The sequence below is a fragment of the Crocuta crocuta genome, unplaced genomic scaffold, assembly GCF_008692635.1.
Source record: "Crocuta crocuta isolate KB4526 unplaced genomic scaffold, BGI_CrCroc_1.0 scaffold134, whole genome shotgun sequence".
Lineage (NCBI taxonomy): Eukaryota > Metazoa > Chordata > Mammalia > Carnivora > Hyaenidae > Crocuta > Crocuta crocuta.
This window is the reverse complement of record NW_027530183.1, coordinates 3042764-3057695: the sequence shown is the minus strand read 5'-3', so window position 1 is coordinate 3057695 and position 14932 is coordinate 3042764. Positions and strand designations below refer to the sequence as shown.

At 35.8% G+C, this 14932-nt stretch overlaps 1 protein-coding gene across 3 annotated transcripts in view; it reads right to left on the bottom strand.

The window, feature by feature from the left end:
* Nucleotides 1-1772: 1772 nt before the first annotated feature.
* The window catches only part of KLHL8 (kelch like family member 8), a 39609-nt gene continuing 26449 nt past the window's right edge, over nucleotides 1773-14932 (bottom strand). For all 3 annotated transcript variants that reach the window (XM_077765137.1, XM_077765140.1, XM_077765138.1), the window contains 6 exons: nucleotides 13750-13893; nucleotides 12585-12696; nucleotides 6324-6492; nucleotides 5950-6109; nucleotides 3181-3382; nucleotides 1773-2937 (listed from right to left, as the gene is read on the bottom strand). In XM_077765137.1, the coding sequence (XP_077621263.1) occupies nucleotides 2814-2937; nucleotides 3181-3382; nucleotides 5950-6109; nucleotides 6324-6492; nucleotides 12585-12696; nucleotides 13750-13893 (911 nt within the window). In that variant the 3' untranslated portion in view covers nucleotides 1773-2813. The remainder of the gene's footprint in view (nucleotides 2938-3180; nucleotides 3383-5949; nucleotides 6110-6323; nucleotides 6493-12584; nucleotides 12697-13749; nucleotides 13894-14932) is intronic.

Sequence of the window (14932 nt, the reverse complement as noted above, 5' to 3'; positions counted from 1 at the left end):
ATAAACTGTGTAAAGGGGCGCCTGGGTGGCTTAGTCAGTTAAGCTTCCAACTTTCGCTTAGGTCATGATCTCGCGGTTCGTGGGTTCGAGCCACGCGTCGGGCTCTGTGCTGAGTGCCAGCTCAGAGCCTGGAGCCTGTTTCGGAGTCTGTATCTCCCTCTCTCTCTGACCCTCCCCTGCTCATGCTGTCTCTCTCTCTCCTAGAAATAAATAAAAATAAAAAAATAAAAAAAATAAAAAATAAACTGTGTATATTGATTCCACTATTTATCTTTTCATACCATTGTCAGGTCTTTCAAGACTATGCTTCTAAGTATCTACACATAATATAACAGACAGACACAGGTTTCCTTTACTTCACTTACTTCCCTTAGGAGTAGTTCCTATTTTATGGGTAGCCAAGGTACCAATATAGTATGTTAGATGGCTACAGTATAGTAAAAACCAGACAAATGTAACACCTTTATGCTCCTAAACTCTGCATGTGCTAGGCGGAAATACACTAAGAAAAAGCATTTTAAATAATCTTAGAAATAGTAAGATCAAGATCCCATCTCCCAACAAATAAAGGTAACAAACATACTAGTAACCACAGCCAGACAAGCATTATTTACAAGAATTCCATGAGACATAAGAAATAGACAGTTGAAAGCCAGGTGTTGAGATTTATTCTCCACATCCAGCAAGTTTATAACCAGTCCAGTGAGTGCCATAGAGTTAAATGCTTTGGGGACTAACTGAAATATGGTTATAGTTATACAAGAAAACACTGATTCAAATCCAGCAATGACTTATCAACTTGCCTATAAGCTGATAGCAAAAAGAAAAAAAAAAGGCACAATTTAGGAACTTTTAAATCTGCCTCATGAAAGACCTTTATCTGTTAGCCTGAGTCCTCTTACAATTTTTTATTTATCTAATATACCCAACAGGCACTGGCTTTTGTAATGTGACTTTCTACCCCTATTGTACTGACAAGTCCAGGTGTTTTTTGTTTTGTTTTGTTTTTAAGATTTATTTTAAGTAATCTCTATACCCCACATGAGGCCTGAACTCATGACCCTGAGATCAAGAGTAGCATGCTCTTTTTTTTATTTATTTATTTTTTTATTTTTTAAATTTTTTTATTTATTTCTAGGAGAGAGAGAGACAGCGTGAGCAGGGGAGGGCTAGAGAGAGAGGGAGATACAGACTCTGAAACAGGCTCCAGGCTCTGAGCTGGCAGTCAACACAGAGCCCGACGCGGGGCTTGAACCCACGAACCGCGAGATCATGACTTAAGCGAAAGTCGGACGCTTAACCGACTAAGCCACCCAGGCGCCCCCATGCTCTTCTGAGCTATCCAGGCACCCTTGAACTTGCCTTTTAATGAAGCCCATCAGAGTTAGTAGGCAATGAACTTCAGAGCTGGATGGATGGGGGTAGTGGTCCTCACTGACCTCATTCCTTGCAAACCAGATGATTGCCAGCAATGAAACTATACTAAATTCTGAGGCATGACGACAGATAAATTTAGGAAGGCCTGGAAAAGAGGTACCAAAGTGCATTACAAATACAAAACAGAATATTTTAATATTCGTCATAAATATTTATATAAATATTTACATATAATGAATAGGCCATTTTATAATACTGGTTAAATCCACGAAGAGCCGTTAAAGCAACAGGTTTATCAAGATCTAAGCTTCAAACTAATGCACAGAAATATTTTCAACTGAAATTCAATAAATATACTGAAGGGGGTTAGACATAACAAAAAACAGTAATTTAAATCTTTTTCTGTTTTTACCAACAGTTATCTTTTATTGGTAATGATGGACTTGAACCACACACTGTAAACCACATTCTGTAAAGAATTTCTGCAAAAATGCATTCATTTTCTGATAATAAACATATTCCATACAGTTAAAAACATAGGGTGGTAAAAAAGAGCAAAAGGGAAAGATAATAATCCTTGGCTCAAACCAAATGATTAAATCAAAGAGAAATATTTTCAGATTCCTCTCAGTGAGTCATGTAATTGACACCATTTCTTTTCAAGGTGTCTCAACTGGGCCCTAGAGTAATATTAACTCTAAAGCCCTCTCCTCTAATATTGCCTCTGATTCAATTTTTGCTAATATGAAACAAATCCTTTCTATAGGAGATGAAAAAATGAAAGTACAGATTTATTTAGATGGAATTAGTTCAGCTACAAGTCAAACTGAAATTAAGGGCTTGTTATAGCACTCCCATAAAGCTTCTGAAAATTCAGCTAGTGGCACTGAGAAAAATTAAACATTTTTCTACTTCTGTAAATATCCAAGGAATTTAAAAACTGACATCTAGAAAAAAAGGCATAAATTCATCAGCACCAAGTAGAAATGATCTTCAAAAGGAGGTCTCTCATGTGTCCTGATATACTTGTGTTGAGGAATAGGTTCTAATTGCCCCTCTAGGAAAAGTCCACTGCCTATAGTCAATACTTTTAGGCAAAATGGAAATGACTCCATTTTACATTTTGATTTATCCAAAATGATTTTAAAAAGGGATTTCAAGGTTTCTGTACTATTTTAAAGATTTTTTAGAGGAGGTATGGTTTCAGGTTAGATTGTTTTCCTTCCCTATCCCATTATTTGCTAAAGTGGGAAGTATCAAATTTACCTTTACTACTAATAATTCTTCAATTACCATCTAGATGTTGCACTTAGTCACAATACAACAGTTTCCATTTAAAATAAGACTCTGGCAGTAGTGAAAGGTGATCATACAAAATCTTGGTTGTCTTTCCTGCATATGAAATACGACTGAATTGTTGGTGGCTGGACCTCAAATCACATACAGTCCACTACATTGTTTGATCCATGGCCTACATCTCGAATTTGGCTAGTTAGACAGGTGCACACAGCTACACCTGCTCCGGCTCTGCAGTGAGACACAGATCCAACCAGCTCCCACCTGGAAACACACAGGGAAAAGTGTGTTATCTTAAAACAAAGCATGACTTATTTTACTCAGAAGACCAATTGAAAACAAACTCCCTATTATTGGGACTGGTTTTGAAAGACAGCAAGGTTCCTCAGGGAGATATGATATCCCAAATGCTTTATATTAACAGCTATGTCTAGAAGTATTTTAGCACTCTGGAGTAATCTGCTACTGGAAGATTCCATTAAAGCATATAGAAAACATGAAAATTACCTATTCAGCACGGGATCAAATGCTTCCACTGTATTTAAGTATGCGTTTCCATTATGACCACCAACTGCAAAGATTTTGCCCATCACTGTTGCGATCCCCACTCCACCCCTGGGAGTGGTAAGTGCTGCTACATAATCCCACTTGTTGCTTCGAGGGTCATACCGCTCAACTGAACTCAGAGGAGAATTATCATCAAAACCACCTATATTTAAAAAAAAAAAAAAAGGTTTTTCAAATAGTACATTACATAGAAATAAGCTATCAAATCTCAATCCAATAGCTTCTAACATTTTAGAAAATAGAGAAAATCCCGGAAAAAATTCACCCCTATGCCTCTCATCACTACCAATTCTGATCAGATGTTTTCTACAATTCAAGATAATTAGATAGTATTTTACCTCAATGCTAAGACTAAAAATCTTAAAGTGGAAAAAACTGAAGTCCCTGTATCTAAGCAGATAATTTAGAAGGAAAAAACCCCACATTCATATAATTTGTCCTTAGCTTCCTAGAGGTAAGGAAGATCATACTGAGATTCCTTCTCTATGTGTACATTGTGTATTTTAAAAATTTTTTTAAATATTTATTTCTGAGAGAGAGAGAGAGAGAGACAGTGTGAGCAGGGGAGGGTCAGAGAGAGAGGGAGACACAGAATCTGAAGCAGCCTCCAGGCTCTGAGCTGGCTGTCAGCACAGAGCCCAACGAGGGGCTCAAACCCATGAACCATGAGATCATGACCTGAGCCGAAGTCGGACACTTAACCGACTGAGCCACCCAGGTACCCCTACATTGTGTATTTTAAACAGAGGCCCTGAGAAGAGAATAAACTACCACTGAATCATTTGACTCATATTTTAGATATGTTAAAGTTTTCCAACTGTTTCCTTTAATACTACAATTGCCATCATAATTACAGAGATGGCCATGACTGAATTCTAATTTTTGCCAAAACTACATCTTCATGCTACATAATCTAGATGACAGTCCTCTCTATACATCATTCTAACAGTGTTACTTATTATAATCCTGAGGGTTCTTTCCTTTAAAGATAAATGTGCCTCTTTTTAGACTCCATCTCAGTCTACATGAGTAATAACTCTCATTGGCGACTAAGCCTACTTTCCTGAGGACAGGAAGTATTGCTATTATGATCAGTCTATTTAGAAACAAGGTCAGTAAAAAAAAAAAAAAATCATCAGTTAACTTCTCTAATGGCTTTAACTTTATTAAATCAATTTAAATGAAGTAAAATTCACCAATTTTATGTGCATAATTCAATAAATATTGACAAATGTATAGAGTAGTATCATTACCACCACAATCAAGATACAAAACATATTTTTCATCACAACAAAGGGTTTAGCTCTCCTAAGTAGGGAACTGTGACAGACAGCAATGGTGTGCTGCAAGAACTCTGGTTTCTCATAGACTCAGGTTCAAATTCCAGCTTTATAAGTGGTACAGACATGTGACTATAAGTAATTTATTCACACTGAGGTCTCTGCTACCTCACAGAGCTACCATGATCAGACAGGATCTGAAGGTAAATTATGTTATTTCTTTTCTTTAACATACAGAAGCACTGGAATAGTCATCATTACTTCTATTACTTGCAGATATTTCAAGCTAATACTATCCCACATTTGCTTATCAAGAATTCGAGAGGTACCTGAGTGGCTCAGTCGGTTGAGCATCCCGACTTTAGCTCAGGTCATGATCTCATGGTTCGTGGGTTCGAGCACTGAGTCGGGCTCTGTGCTGACAGCTAGCTCAGAGCCTGGAGCCTGCTTTAGATTCTGTATCTCCCTCTCTCTGACCCTCCCCTGCTCACGCTGTCTCTGTCTCTGTCTCTGTCTCTCAGAAATAAATTTTAAAAAAATTTTTAAAAAATGTTTTAAATTCTAAGTTATGTAACACTAAACAGTTTACATTAACATAAGTGTGACATATGCTAGTGACAACCTCTCTGACCTATTTCTTTCTCTATAAAGAAGGGAATTACTAATCACAATATTGCTACCTATTAACTGGGTAACTATAAAGTGCCAGATGCAGTTTGGGATGCTTCATATATGTTATCTCTAATTCTTAGAATAATTCTCTCAAAGATAATTCTCATTAATTCTAAATAATAATTCTATTATTCCCATTTCATAGCTCTTTAAAACCCTGCTACTGAAAAGTGTGCTGAATGGACCAGAAGCAGCATTGATTGTTAGGAGCTCTCAGAAATATAGCATCTGGGCTCCTTCCTTGTAGTTTAACAGTATCTCCAGAATATACATATACATATTAAAGTTTGAGAAAGCATTGCCCTTTGGTTCCTTCTAATTCTGCAATTCAGCAAGTCAAAAAGCAATACAGAGATGCCAACAGCATTTCATAATGCTTATGAAATATCTATTGATTTGCTTAAAGGAGTCAACATAATTCCCCTGAAATGATGAGAAAAAATGTCTTAGATCTGTAAAGATTTTAGCAAAGCACATTTGTGTCCTTACATTAAAAAAAACATATATCCTAAGTATAATCCTCTACTCTAGCTACCTTCGCTACGCCTAGTAAAAATATGAAAGTAGAAATTTTAAACATGAAAAATGAAGAAGTTAACAAAAAAGCATGAATGTGAACCTAATAATTCAAAAGCAAATCTTAGGACCAATTCCGCTTGAGCCTAAATGCAACATAATCTGTGTTACTGTGTTGTCTTATGACATGATCACTGTATATCCTGCAATAAATTAAACTAGAGAAATACCATCCACTCACCAACAACGTATAAGCAACCATGGAGCTCACTAACTCCATTGCCTGCTCTTCGTTGACCCATTTCTTTAACTTCTATCCACTTATCCAGATGTGGATCATACCTCTCCACACTAGATAAAGAAGCTACTCCATCATTGCCACCTACTGCATAAACATGATTCTAAATAAAGAAAAAATAAAAACACACATTAGATTTTTAAATGCTTTAAATGGTCTTCAATGGTAGACTGGAAGGTGCAAGAAAGCAGTGTTTCATGACATATGGTGTGCAATCAATATCTGCATCCTGGAGATATGAATATAGCAGACCTTTACTTATTTGGTTAGGGATGTGACATGATGTAATCCAATGAGCAAACTGCCACTTAACTTACTATAAGAGCCACAGAGCCAACTCCTCCACGGGGAGTATTCATTGGTGCCACTGTACTCCATTGATCAGATTCTATGTCATATCTCTCTACATCATTGAAGCAAGTGTTGTCATCTAACCCTCCAATTGCATAAATTGGACCTCCCAAGGAGGCCAAGGCTATGCCTCGCCTGCAAAGACAATAAAAACACATTGTAGCATCCAGTTTTGTTTCCAAGAAAAAGGCAGTGAAAATATCATGTTAAAGGAAGTTGTTTACTTTGTTAAACCTCAGTGTGTTTTTTCCCATTATTTTTAGATTTATCAAAGCTTCTAAATAGATGGCTACAAGGTTGCCAAACTGTGTGACTCTAAGTGAACAGTGCCCTCTGGAGTTTTATAATACACAACCCACACAGGTTACTTTAAACTCAAATGAAATAAAGTAAAACCCAACAAAATACCATAAATGTAGTCTAAAACATTCAATTAGCAAAACACACAGCTGCATAACGAGAGATTAATGAACTGACAGAAATTTTGCTATGGAGGGGCGCCTGGGTGGCTTAGTCGGTTGAGCGTCTGACTTCGGCTCAGGTCATGATCTTGTGGTTCATGTGTTCAAGCCCCGCATCGGGCTCTTTGCTGACAGCTAGCTCAGGGCCTGGAGCCTGCTTCAGATCCTGTATCTCCCTCTCTCTCTGACCCTCCCCTGCTCACGCTCTCTCTCTCTCTCTCAGAAATAAATAAAACATTTAAAAAGTTTAAAAAAAAAAAGAAATTTTGCTACAGAAGTCAGAAGTCATCTCCTTTCTAAATTAATGTAACAGCAGAGTACATGTTTTGATGCAGGGTTTCATTGTACCACACAAAAGAATCCATTTTTATAATACAAGCTTTATATCACATTGTTTTACTTCTGATGGGCATTTATTTATCTTTCTGAAAAGTAGGAGACTTAGCCCTTGTTCAAAGCTAATTCACTGTAACAGAGATCAGAAAAAAAATTCTATGCGGCACTGGGGTGGCTCAGTCGGTTAAGCATCCGACTTCAGCTCAGGTCATGATCTCATGGTTTGTGGGTTTGAGCCCTGCATCAGGCTCTGTGCTGACAGCTCAGAGCCTGGAGCCTGCTTCAGGTTCTGTGTCTCCCTCTCCCTCTGACTCTCCCCTGCTCATGCTGTCTCTCTCTCAGAAATAAATAAAACATTAAAAAAAAAGAAAAAATCTCTTAAAAAACATTACATCAATCAAAATTTAAACTATTCTAAAACTATAATCGTCACTAAGTTGATATGTACTTTGGATAAAGCAGTGTATTTTATAAACATCTACTACCTTGCTTCTTCATCTGTAACCCATTTGAGAAAGAAGACACAGGTGGTATTTAGTTAATATAGGTAAAGCACTTAGAATGGCAACTGGCCCATATCTAGTGCTATGTATTTGCTATATTACTAGAGAGCACAGCTGTTGAACTGAGATTCTAACTCTTAAACTAAAGAGAATCCTAGGAAGAATTCTTAAAGATAATGTTGTTACTCATTTTTCAGTCCCCTTCACCTCCTTTCTCTTGAGTATAAAGCAATGACTTACAAAATACTGTAGCAATAAAAACTCACAGGTGCGTGAACATCTGTGTGCACACTAGGGCATACAGGTGTTATATCATGGCAGATGTGTGCCTAATTAATGTCCCTCCCCTGCCACCATCCCAAGCCACAAGAGCATATGATATTATTGGCTATTTCCTACTACTCAAAACTCTCTTGATCTTCATGAAATCACACATATGAACTCCCTCCTAAATCTCTGGCTGGTGCTATTCTGCTTCCTTTATCAGTGCCTTCTTTACTTCATCATTAAATTCTGAAGTTCCCTAAGGCCTCTTATCACTTTTACTTTCTCTCCCAAGGCAATTTCATTCCTTGCATGGATTTATGACATTTATTTACAGTTCTACATAATAGCAATGGAGCATTCTGTATTCCTCCCAGTGACTCAAGTTATATGTGTATATGTTAAAATAATATCTATTTTGCACCAAATGGGAGATTAAATTAGGTTACCTAGTCTTTTCCTTGTTCAAAATTAAAATTCAGCAAATAGAGTAAGGATGTCAAAGAGAGCTTAATAATTTACATGAACCTAGATATGAGAATAATTTTGCCTCCTTGACTCAAAGTGAAAATGTAACAAAGGGAAGAAAACGTGTTATCTGGGTAAATACTGAGAATATTGCCTAAGAGGAGCTTTGTACATAAAACAAAATTCAAAACACCTTAATTTTACCTTGCAATTTTATTTAAAGAAACAAACCCAAACTAATAAAACCTAACTTCAAATACTAAGGTCTATATCAAGGTTTGCAAACTGTAGCAACATTCTGTAAGAGTTAAAAATGGCTAGTAACAAAATGAACAGTTTTATTATTTTTTAAATGTTTTTATGTTTTTTTGAGAGAGTGAGCAGGGACAGGGCAGAAAGAGAGAAGACAGAGGATCCAAAGCAGGCTGTGCACTAATGGCAGGGCTTGAACCCACAGACCATGAGATCATGACCTGAGCCAAAGTCATAACTGAGCTACCCAGGCCCCTCATAAATGAGCATTTTTAAACTGAACTGCACATGGGGATATAATGCCATTTAATTTTCTATTTTCAATTAATTTAACATGAAGTGTTTTTAACTGGGTTTTCTTCCCATCTTATAGTACAAGATATTAGATGGAAATATGAAGAGAGTTCTGCTGAGAAGAGATTTTTAGCTTTTCTTTTTTCTTCACAAGGAGAAAGAATCCTAGGGAATAAAAAATCTGGTCTTAAAATATACTATTACCTGTCACTTACCTACAAACAACATTTTAATGCTTTCATAGAACTGAATTTATGCTACATAGTAACTGCCAATAGTTTAAATTCTAATGCATAGATTAAGACATGGGAGAAAATTCTAAAGTACCTTTTTAATTTTTAAATCCTTGCTTTTTTATCATGCTAAGCTGGTTTTTAGCCAAGACTTGGACCAATATATAAGGCCTGAAACCATAAAAATCCTAGAAGAGAGCAAAGGGAGTATTTTCTCTGACAATGATCACAGCAACATCTTTCTAGTTATGTCCCGAGGCAAGGGAAACAAAAGCAAAAATAACCTTTTGGGACTACATCAAAATAAAAATCTTCTGCACAGCAAAGGAAACAACGAACAACACTAAAATACATTGAATGGGGGAAAATATGTGCAAATGACATATCCAATAAAGGGCTAGTATCCAAAATATATAAAGAACTTATACAACTCAACACCAAAATAATGATAATAATAATCATCATCCAATTTAAAAATGGGCATAAGACACACACAGACATTTCTCCAAAGAAGACATCCAGATGGCCAAAAGACACATGGAAAGATACTCAACATCAATGATCATCAGGGAAATGAAAATCAAAACCACAATGAGATGCCACTTTACACCTCTCAGAATGGCTGAAAACCAAACACACAAGAAACAACAGTGTTGGAAAGATATGGAATAAAAGGAAGTTTGCATCCCAGTTGGTGGGAATGCAAACTGGTTCAACCACTATGGAAGACAGTATGGAGGTTCCTCAAAAAATTAAAAATAGAACTACCCTAAGATCGAGTACTGGGTATTTACCCAAAGGATATAAAAACACTAATCGGAAGGAATATATGCACCCCTGTGTTTACTGCAGCATTATTTATAATAGCCAAACTATGGAAGCTGACCAAGTATCTATCAATAGATGAATGAATAAAGATGATGTGGTGTATATATATATATATATATATATAAATATTACTAAGCCATATAAAAAGAATGAAATCGTGCCATTTGCAACAACACAGATGGAACTAGAGAGTATAATGCTACGAAAATAAGCCAGCCAGAGAAAGACAAATACCGTATGATTTCACTCATATGTGGAATTTAAGGGGGAAAAAACAGAAACAAAGCAAAAGAGAGACTCTTAAATATAGAGAACAAACAGATGGTACCAAAGTGGGGGTGGGTAGGGAAGGGGTGAAACAGGTAAAGGGGATTAAGAGTACACTTATCTTGATGTAATATATGGAACTGTTATATCACTATATTGTACACCTGAAACTAATTTAACACAGTACGGTAACTACAATGGAAGTCAAATAAAATTTTAAAAAATCCTCTCTCCAAATCAAAAATCTTCAGCAATTTTTTTTTTAACTTTTTTTTGAGAGAGGCAGGCAGACAGTGTGAGCAGGGCAGGGTCAGAGAGAGAGGGAGACACAGAGAGAAGTAGGCTCCAGGCTCTGAGCTAGCTGTCAGCACAGAGCCTGACATGAGGCTCAAACCCATGAACCATGAGATCATGACCTGAGCCGAAGTCGGATGCTTAACCGACAGCCATCCAGGTGCCCCAGCAATTTTTTATATGACACAGTTTTCAGATTTCTTACTAACCCGATAGTCTTTACATGCATCCCAGGTTATAACTCTCACATTTATAACAATTTTTTGCACCCCCATTTACCATTATTTTCAAATTATAAACATATATTACTATATTAACAGGTTATATTAATAAAAAATCCAATTTAGAATAAATTTAAAAGGATGCAATGAAAAAGCAGAGTCTATCTTATATTCCCATATCCCAAATGATGTTGTATATCCCACTGAGACCCCAGCTACAGATACAGACAGATCAGCATAAAGAATACCATGACAATCTTCCTTGATCTAAAGGCTCCACTTCTCAAGACAGGCAACTGTATAATATTCATTTTCCATTTTTTTTTAAGAGCTGGGCTTCATATTGGTTCAAGTACTTCTTTCCATAAGAAACATAAATTAACTGCAAACCTGGTTTTCCACCATGTTGTACTGGTATAATTTATATTTCGTTAATACCTAAAGCAGGCTTAAGTAACCCTAATATTTTTAGGTATTATTGTCTATAGAGTGTATTTGATCTACTATACTTTTGAACCTTGATTTGATCAAATATTAGCAATCCATCTACCTTAAGATACCTGAAAATCTGATATTCAGAATAGTCATTAAAAAAACCTCTGAATAGGCTAGTCAACATCCACTAAGTCATGTTACTGAAAATCTTTCTCCTCTTTAGACTGATCCATTTATCAACATATATTTCAATTTAATGAAGAAAATTTTTAATTAATGCTCATAACAAAAAATAAAAATGAGAGATTTAAAAATTTTTTTTTAATGTTTTTTATTTATTTCTGAGAGAGAGTGAGAGAGAGAAAGAGACAGTGTGAGCATGGGAGGGTCAGAGAGAGAGGGAGACACAGAATCCGAAACGGGCTCCAGGCTCTGAGCTGGCTGTCAGCACAGAGCCCAACACGGGGCTCGAACCCACAAACCGTGAGATCATGACCTGAGCTGAAGTCGGACGTTTAGCTGACTGAGCCACCCAGGCGCTCTGAGAGATATTTTCTTAACATGTTAAAATACCTATGCCTTAGTCCTAAAGCCAGTATCTCATTTAATAGGGAAAAACTGGAGACATTTCCACTAAGATCAAGCATAAGAGAAAAAGGCCTACTATATCTGCTACTCTTCACACTGTATTAGATTAACAGTCAATATAATTAGACAAGAAAAACCAATTCAAGGCACAGGAATATGTGGAAAAACTGGCAAAAGTTGAATAAGGTCTATGGATTAATTAATACCATTGTATTAATGTTAGTTTCCTGGTTCAAATAACTGTACTACAATGGTGTAAGATGTCAACATTATAGGTACTAGGTAAAGAGTATACAGCAGGATTTTTCCTATCCCAGCACAACTGACATTTGGAGCTAGAAAATTCTTTGCTGTGGGGAACTTTCTTGTGCATCACAGGATTTTTAGCAGCATCCTTGGCTTCTCCCAACTAGATGCCAGCAACAACTCCCTCAACATCCCCAACTCCAAACTATGGCAACCAAAAATCTCTCCAGATATTGCCAAGTATTCCACAAAGGGAGAGAATCATCTTTAGTTGAGAACCACTGGTATACAGGAACTTGACTATTTTTGCAACTTTTCTGCAAACCTAAAATTATTTCAGAGTTAAAAGTAAAAAAAAAANTATATTCGAAAATATAAAAAGAAAATATAAAATATATGCTCAATAGATGCTTTAACAAAATGTGTTTAAGAAGGTATTTTAAATTTCTAAAAGTGTAAAAAGTAGAAAATTAGTCCTTTCAATTACTGGGAGCTTTATTTTCCAACAAATCAAAAACAAATTGCATGTTGATTCACCTCTTTGTGTTCATTGAAGCCTTCATCATCCATTTATTAGTGAGAGGATCAAACATCTCCATGCTACCTAAATGTTCATTTCCATCATGTCCACCTACCGCATATACTTTACCTGTCAAATACAGAAGCATTTTCATTTGATTCCAAGTCAGTAAATTGTTTTATATATATACATATATACGTATGTATATATAAACACATATATGTATGTATATATACACATATGTATGTATGTATATATATATATATATATATATACACATCTACTCAACATATAATTAAAATAGCATGATAATTTCAACAACTATTCTTCTGTTCAACATCATGAATTAACATCACTTAAACAGTCAAATGAAAATAATTATAAGCTTCTACTTAATAAAATGCCTGGAATATGCCGTTATACATGAAGTTATTTAAATGCTCAAATACTATCCTACCTTAGGTTTCCCAACTTTTTATTACTTAGATGAAATCACTAATTATGCTTTCAAAGAATATTTGATAAAATTTTTAAAATGCTCAGTATGTTATATAAAGAAAATATAAAATTCAATACATATGATCAAACTTTTTCTAAATGAAATTATTAAAAATACACATATAATAACTGTAAAGATTACATACAAAAATGTCAGCTAGGATTATTTCTGAGTGTTTGGGTTATAGATGATTTTTACTTTTTATTAGAATGCTTTCAAATTTTCCCAAAAAGCATTTACACTTCTATAATCAGAAAAAGTTAATTTTTCAAGTCTCCTAACAATGTATCCATGTTTCTGTAATTATTTCATTTTCAGTAATTAGTAAAAAAAAAATTTTCAATAAATGCAGATAGAGAAAAAAGCTGATATACATTTGAGTTCAATAAACACCTTTCTTTCCTTAGTTTATTTTGCAAATATAACTCAGAAGACTTTAATTCTTTATTTTAACTTTGTTTTCCCTATTACTCATCTCCCATTAAGCACCTACATGCAAGAGATTGTTTACTGAGCACCTACGGGCATAAGGCAAGTAAATAATCACCACCCGAATATTTTACTGATATATTGAAACATTTTATAATTCAGCAATTTTCTTAGAGAAAGAAATTCTCATTGTTTACATATTTATAAAGAGTGTTATCATCATGTGCTATGACTTAAGACAATAATGAACCCACCTTCTACAGAGATTACACCGACGTGTCGCCTTCGACTATTCATTTCTGGCCCAAAAAACCAACTGTTTTTGTTGATAGAATAGCATTCAATACTGCGAAAGGGGTCACCAGATCCACCTCTACCACCTACACAAAACAGCACACCTAAAGGTAGAGAGCGCCACAAAACAGAGATCAAAATTATATCACCCTAATTTTTTTTAATTAGTGTGTAAAAACTACTTAGAAAGTCAAAATTTTGATGAACTGCTAAAAAAATGAGTTATTTGGATAACTTCAATGTCATTGTTACTAAAAAAATCTGATTTTCTTTTCTCCCCCTAGAATTTCTCAGATAGGATACATCAGCTATCTCTGTTTGCAAACATCTCATTGTAGTATGGTTTAGATCTTCACCCACTCTGTAAAATTTCTCTTGCTAAGATCGTTAACTATATCCAATAAAGTCTTAAGTTAATTTCTTATTGAACACAACTGCCACATTTGAAATGTTGATCACCCAGTTTTGGGGGGGAAACTCCTTAACTCTCCTGATTTCCACCATATCAAAGTTTCCTTATGTCTCCAGTAATTTCTCTTTCATATGTTTCCCGTATTTCATCCTTAGCCTACTTCTCACATACTTCATGATCAAACAGGAAAAGTACATCCATTCCTTGATTTAAACTCTATCTGTATCTGTATCATAATGCCCTCCAAGTTACATATGTAAGCCACATTTCTTACCTGATGTCCCACGGGCACCTCAAACCCAACAGGTACAAAAGGATCTCCCTTCCTTACCTACCTAAACAAACCTCTTCCTTCACTGAGGTGTCCTTCCTCTCCTTCACTACTCCCACTGGCATTGCCTTGGTTCAGGCCCTCATCAGTTATTACCCAGTAATTGCAAAATCCCGTCCTTTCTGATCACTTAGTAGTCTTTTTGCTTTCAGACTGTCAACAGATAAATTAAAAGATTCTTCCAACGGCCTTCCATTACCTACATCAGTGGTTCTTAAAAACTTTAGCGAATACCACTAAACTATACATTTAAAAATGGTTCAGGGTGCCTGGTTGGCTCAGTAGGTTAAGTGTCTGGCTCTTGATTTTCGCTCAGATTGTGATCTCACAGTTTGTGGGATGGAGCCCATCTCCAGCTCTGGCTCTGCACTGACAGTACAGATCCTGCTTGGGATTCTCT